A 6,363-nucleotide genomic window follows, 5' to 3' on the forward strand; every position below is an offset into this window, starting at 1 on the left:
TAGGGATATGAATATATATATATGTATATATATATATATATTTTCTTTTTATTTTTCTTTTTAATTTATTTTTATTTTTTTCGATTTTTTATTATTTTTTTGAAATATTTTTATTATTTTTTTACAAAATCTCTGTATAGGAAAATGTCATTTTCTCTAATATAAAAATAAATTTAAAAATTTTATCACAATTATTTTTTGTTTGATTTTTTAAAAAATATTTTCCCTTTCGATATAATTTGGCATCTAAATATTAATTTTATTTAATATTTATTTTTTAAGTTTTATATTTTTCTTTCATTATTTTATATAAAAAATTATCTTTTATTTTTATTTTCATTATTTAATGTTATTAAAAACAACATTTTTTAATTCACTTTAGGGGTAGCGTTCGAAAATAGAGATCCAAAATTAAATTAATAAATTTGTCGATTTATCAGTTACTTTTTATTTTAATATTTTTATTTAGTTATTTCTAGTTAATATTGTAAATTATTCGTACGGAGTTTCGAAATTGTTTGAGACTGGATCTGGTGGTTTCTACTAGTACAGCGATGTTATTCGTAAAGTTTTTTTCTGGTGGACTTGTCGTACCGTTTGGAATATTTTTAGACTGGTAGCTTCGGAAGATGAAGACGGCATGGAACAAGTCATTGTCTTATACCCGTCACGTAAAGATAAAGGAAAAACAAAGGAGGGAATAGATCTAGCTTCTGTATAAATAGCAATATGGAACTGAGATCTCTCCATATCATTTCATATACAACAGAGAAAACCTTTCTGATATGGCTCTGATAGGCTCTCTTGAAGTATCCATGGCATTCTTTGTCTTTCTCCTCTTCCGTTTCTTGTTCAGCAAGAAACGTCACCATGCTTTGCTCACGAACTGGCCGTTTCTCGGGATGCTTCCAGGTTTCACCGTCGAAATCCCACGTTTCTACGATTGGATCATCCAAGTTCTAGAGGTCTCCAACTTGACGTTCCTCTTCAAGGGTCCAATATTTGCTGGGATGGACCTGTTGTTCACTGTCGATCCGGCCAATATTCACCACATTCTCTGTTCCAACTTTGTAAATTACCCGAAAGGACCGGATTTCGGGGAGATCTTTGACGCTTTGGGGGACGGCATATTCAACGCCGACTTCGAGCTGTGGAAGAATCTTAGGAAGTCGGCTCACGCCTTGCTCAGCCATCATGACTTCCAGAGGTTTACCAAGAGTGCCACCGTAAGTGTGGCGAAAAGGGGGCTCGTACCTCTTCTCGATCACGCGGCAAAGAAAAATACGCTCGTCGACTTGCAAGATGTATTCCAGAGGTTCACGTTCGACACAACCCTTACTCTGATAACTGGGTACAATCCCAAGAGTCTATCCATAGACATGCCTCGTGTCGAGCTTGCCGACGCTGTGGAAGACGCCGAAGAAGCGATTTTCCATAGACATGTCAAGCCGAGAATCTTGTGGAAGTTGCAAAACTGGATCGACTTTGGATTGGAGAAGAAGTTGAAGAACACCGTTGCCATTGCCGACCGTGAATGCGCCAAGTATATCTCTATGAAAAGAGAGGATTTACGTCGAGGAACTCAGCCAAAAGGGGATGCAATGGATTTATTGACTTACTATATGAATTTAGATGAAAACAAATACAACTTCTTGAACCCTAGTGACGATAAATTTCTCAGGGACACCATGGTGTCTTTCATTTTGGCCGGGAGAGATACCACAAGCGCTGGTCTCACTGGTTTCTTCTGGCTTCTCTCCAAGAACCCTGAAGCAGTGGCCAAGATTCGAGGAGAGATCAGTGCAGAGATGCCAAGATCCATAAACCGTGACGATGAGACACAACTCGACCAAGTGGATTTGAACAAGTTGGTGTATTTACACGGCGCGTTGTACGAAGCGTTGAGGCTCTACCCGCCGGTTCCGTTTAACCATAAGTCTCCTGCAAAGGCAGATACGCTCCCGAGCGGGCACAAAGTCGAAGCGAACACGAAGATTATCTTCCCGTTTTACGCGATGGGGAGGATGAGATCCGTGTGGGGAGATGATGCGTCCGAATTCAAGCCCGAGAGATGGATCTCCGAGAAGGGAAGGCTGAAACACGAGCCTTCCTTCAAGTTCGCGTCGTTCAACGCCGGTCCAAGAACATGCATAGGGAAGCAAGTGGCTCTCACGCAGATGGCCATAGTGGCCGTCGAGATCTTACAGAATTATGACGTTATTACAGCGACTGAAGGTCAACAGCTCGAGCTAGTTCCCTCTATTATTCTTCGTACGAAGCATGGCTATAAGGTCTCCATAACCAAGCACCGTTTGGGCTAAAGCATATGTTGAAATCTCAATGCATGTTGACGTAGGTTGAGTCATGAACGTACTTAATTCCTTGATGGAAAAATAAATAAATAAATAAATAAAACAGATGGGGATGTTGATGCTCGATATAACTTCACAAGGGCTGGGCTCTATAAACGGGCTAATACGAATGACTAAAACTAATTGGAAAGAGGCTTACTGATTGTGGACCGACCCACCAACCGTATCGACATAAAATCGAATGGTATCGAACAAAAGGGAATCGAATAAAAAAAAAATCGTAAAAAATTTCTTTGAAAAATGAGAAATTAAAAAAAAAAAAACGGAATGCGAACCGACCCAAATCGAAATAAAATACATAAAAATGGAATGGTTACAGTTTTTCTTTTTCTATAAGTATCACCTAAATATTTATATCCAAATATAACCCAATCTGACACGTGGATGGGATTCATTGCCTGCTCTTTTCTCAGATCTTAGTATATGATTCAGAGCATAATATTTCATTTGAATAGGAAATTTTACAACCCCCTTCTTGCAGAATAAAATAACGAATGAATTACTGGGTCTGATGAAATTTTACATTAAAAAAAAAAAACTCCATGAATAGCATAGCAAGCGACAACGTTATTGGTCTCCACAGTTCAACTCGAAGGAAGAATACAATGAAATCATTACAGCCACGAGATCTGGCTTAAAGCATACTGTCGGATCTTGCGGGGAGCCTCCGGAAGAAGTTGAGCGGAGCGGACGGGAGCTTGTACCTGAACCTCGGGTGCCGCAGCACGTAAATCCCCGTGAGAAGCGCCACGACCTGGAAAGGGGTAACGTACAGCACGACGGCCGCGACCAGACAGAACATCACGAACAGCGTGGTCGCCCTCGGGTCACGCCAGCTCAGTAGCGACTGGAACCGCTCCCCTTGCGTAGCGAGATCTCCTATCACCGTCTGCACCCTGCCCGCGATGCTCCTCAGCCGATCATACCTCATCCTCACGATATCCGATGGCCTAGACGTCGGGAACGTGTCGAACTCCTCGTCCAGCTCGTCCGGGTGGACAGCGTCCGCGTGAGACAGCCGTGTGTCCATGTGTGGCGGATGCCTTGGCCTCCAACGGAAGTTCCAGATACCGATCAAGAAGAGGTACAAGAAAACGGTCGGGAGGATGAGCTCCGGGTAGAGAACCAAGATTATGAAGAGAACATGGATGAGAATCGTGGTTATCGGGTTTCTCCAGTTGCAGATCTGATCGAACCACTTGCCAATGGCGATAAGGCCGCTTAAAACGCTCATGATCCGGAAGAAATTGGCCTTGCTCCTCCTCATGCTCCACATGTGAGAATCCACGTCGAGCATGTACTCGACGACCTCTTTGTGAAGCGGCGGCTCAGCTCGGTTCAGCCTCATCGAGACGATGTTCATGGCTTGATGTCTCAGGCTGTCGAGCTGGATGACCGATAACGGGTGGATGTAATGCATCCGGGGCAAGAGTGGCTGCGAATACATGTGAAGCATGTTCATCAAAGACGAGCAAGTGAACCGTATGGCTAACTGTACTTCGCCCATTTTCTTCACGCCCGACTGATGGAAGGCGAGCAGCGGATAAGAATGAGTGTAGACCCTCTCGGCTTCGAGTGTCGACAATCTGATTCTCACTTTGCCGATTCTTGAGTCTTTTCCTCCTCCTCCGATGTGCCCATTGTCGAAAACTCCGATTGTGATCACAGTGCAAGGATCAAACACCTCCCAAGTGTACTGCTCGTTCCATTTCGGCATGAAACTGTCCACTATAGTTCTTGTCCGGACCCATTTCTGTCCGTACTTGGCCACACAATAGGCATCAGTCGTGCCTCTCCCGTCTTTTGTCTTCATCGGCATCAGGCCATGAGCGCTAATGATCCCTACTTCGAGTATTCCGATGCTCGGCTTCCATAGTTGCTTTGCCGTCGGCTTTAGATCGCTGCTGTAATGAGTTGATTCATCAAGAACATGGTATCCGCCCTCCAGAAAGATCCTCAGATGGATCCTACTAGCGAATTTCACCTCCTTTTTCTCCCCGTCGACCAAAATGTGTTTCTCGAGGTTGAACCACCTCGAGTTCAACGGCCTGTGGTCTAACCTCCTCTGAACGTTCTGCAACGGGATCATACACCGCCCGAGCGTTTCGTCTTTGTTAGGCGCAACCCTGTCTTCCAGCGAGAGAATCAGCGGCTCTTCAAAGGGCTCGGCCACCACAAACATCAGATCTTCGTTCCACATCGGGTTTAAGGTTTTTGTCGGAGATATTCGGGTCCTCAAGGCCTGGTTCCCGAGCATTGCTTTCACGAATACCTCGGGGTATCGAGTTTTGTCGTGAGGCACCAAGTCTTGAGCTTCAATCACATTCACTCTCACGTACCATAACTTTGGCGATAGATACACTTTCGACCTTATATTGGCCACGCCATCGGGCCCCACTGTCGCTGCGTCGGAGTGCCAAGCATCAGGGAATGCTTCATCGGCTTGTGTCCCCATCCAGACAGCAAGCATGAGCTCACCCTTAACCTTATTCCCGTGTCGATCTTCCAGCCGATACCACTGAGGAGCCAAGGGACTATCTGGTGGAACCCTTTTAGGAATCTCGTTAAGATCGAACAAAGCTCTACCGATCAGATCATCGAGCACGACGTCCTTGTCTTTAACAATGACCTCCAAGATCGAAGCTTGGATCCTGTCCTTGGAAAAGGCGAAGACTTGGTTCCACTCGGGATTCGACTTCTTCTCGAAATGCTTTGTCATTCCCTTGTAGTTTCCGAGCTTCACTTCCACGTAAGGGTCACAACTCCCGGTCACATCCTTTCCTGGCAGATCTTTCGCCTTGACGACCCGGACATAGAGGTAATGCATCTGCTCGACGAGATCATAAGTGCAGGAGAGCTTATCACCCGCGACAGCACCCGCCCCGATCTTTGGCGAGGTCTCTTTCAGGGCAAAGTCTATATTCTGCGGAGGTTTCTGCATCTTGGTCTGAAACTGGCAACAATGCTACAAATCTAATCCCCTTTTGACGTTGTCTCAGGATGGGATCCAAGAAAGTGATGGACAAGGACCAAGAACAGTGAGAGGAAACACGAAGAGTAGTTTCAGTTTCAGGTTAAAGTTCTTGGCTCTGTTACATGTGGAACCTGCAACAAAGAAACGCAACAAGAAGAACCCATCAAGCAACTATTAAGCGATTCAGAGAGAGATTAGCAATCATAAACCTAAACTAGAATCAATGTGTAAAAAGAACTTTAACTAATGGCGAATTCAATCAGGAACTTGAGATCTATATCTACACAGAATTTAGGTAAACATTAAAGAAGAATCAAACACGCTTCAAGGTGGAGGGGAGAAAAAAAGAGGGTGCAGACAAGAACACAATTATTCAATCATTTCGGACATGAAGAAGCATCATTAAATGTTCTCAGCTACAATACATACAGTTGGGGGGGGGTTGAAATTTTCTCAGCAACCAAACAGCTATCATGATTCATGAGCTACAGACAAAGGCAATGTGTCATTTACAGCCAAAAAAAAAAAATCAGTACATTTTCACCAGCAGCAGATTCAGAAGAACCTCGCAGAGCTCTCTCCCAATGGGTTTCAAACGAAAATGGAAACAAAAAAAAACCCATTAACTCAAACAAGAAGATGCATCTGCAGCAGAGATTAAAAAAAAAAGGATGGATCTTTGGAAAAACAGCTGAACCCCGCAAGAAATGTACTGTCTTAAACGTCTTTATTTCGGATGTCGTTTACTTGAGAAAATGAACAAAAAAACAAGCAATCTATTCAAGATTTCACAACTACCCATATCTAACCCCATATATATCTACACACACACATAACATATATATATATATATATGTATAAATTGAAAAATCAAAGGAACAGGATGCACCTTGAGGAAGGGAGAAGAAATGGAGAAAAGTAAACTTCTTTTTTTCTTGGAAGAAAATGGAAATGCGTGAAATGAGATTGTGAAGCAGAGAGGGAGCTACTGAGGAGGAAGAAGGAGGAGCAGGGAGT

At 43.5% G+C, this 6,363-nt stretch overlaps 2 protein-coding genes across 3 annotated transcripts; one reads left to right on the plus strand and one right to left on the minus strand.

The window, feature by feature from the left end:
* The first annotated feature begins 785 nt into the window (after window positions 1-785).
* Window positions 786-2,321, plus strand: LOC104799694 (alkane hydroxylase MAH1-like). Its single transcript, XM_010522334.1, has one exon. It carries the CDS (start codon window positions 786-788, stop codon window positions 2,319-2,321), a length of 1,536 nt encoding a protein of 511 aa, XP_010520636.1.
* Window positions 2,322-2,881: 560 nt separating this feature from the next.
* On the minus strand, window positions 2,882-6,363 carry LOC104799091 (FT-interacting protein 1). 2 transcript variants are annotated; one of them, XM_010521429.1, is made up of 2 exons: window positions 6,236-6,363; window positions 2,882-5,477 (listed from the first exon to the last, which is right to left on the minus strand). In XM_010521429.1, exon 2 carries the CDS (start codon window positions 5,311-5,313, stop codon window positions 3,007-3,009), a length of 2,307 nt encoding a protein of 768 aa, XP_010519731.1. In that variant the 5' UTR covers window positions 5,314-5,477; window positions 6,236-6,363; the 3' UTR covers window positions 2,882-3,006. The 2 variants fall into 2 exon arrangements, with proteins under 2 accessions (XP_010519731.1, XP_010519732.1); XM_010521430.2 differs by lacking the exon at window positions 6,236-6,363 and adding an exon at window positions 5,883-6,131.

The sequence above is a fragment of the Tarenaya hassleriana genome, unplaced genomic scaffold (assembly GCF_000463585.1).
Source record: "Tarenaya hassleriana unplaced genomic scaffold, ASM46358v1 Cleome6, whole genome shotgun sequence".
Classification (NCBI taxonomy): Eukaryota; Viridiplantae; Streptophyta; class Magnoliopsida; order Brassicales; family Cleomaceae; genus Tarenaya; species Tarenaya hassleriana.

Bases quoted from the DNA above. Each gene is read 5' to 3' on its own strand.
- LOC104799694 (XM_010522334.1), top strand. From the start codon at position 786: ATGGCTCTGATAGGCTCTCTTGAAGTATCCATGGCATTCTTTGTCTTT.
- LOC104799091 (XM_010521429.1), bottom strand. From the start codon at position 5,313: ATGCAGAAACCTCCGCAGAATATAGACTTTGCCCTGAAAGAGACCTCG.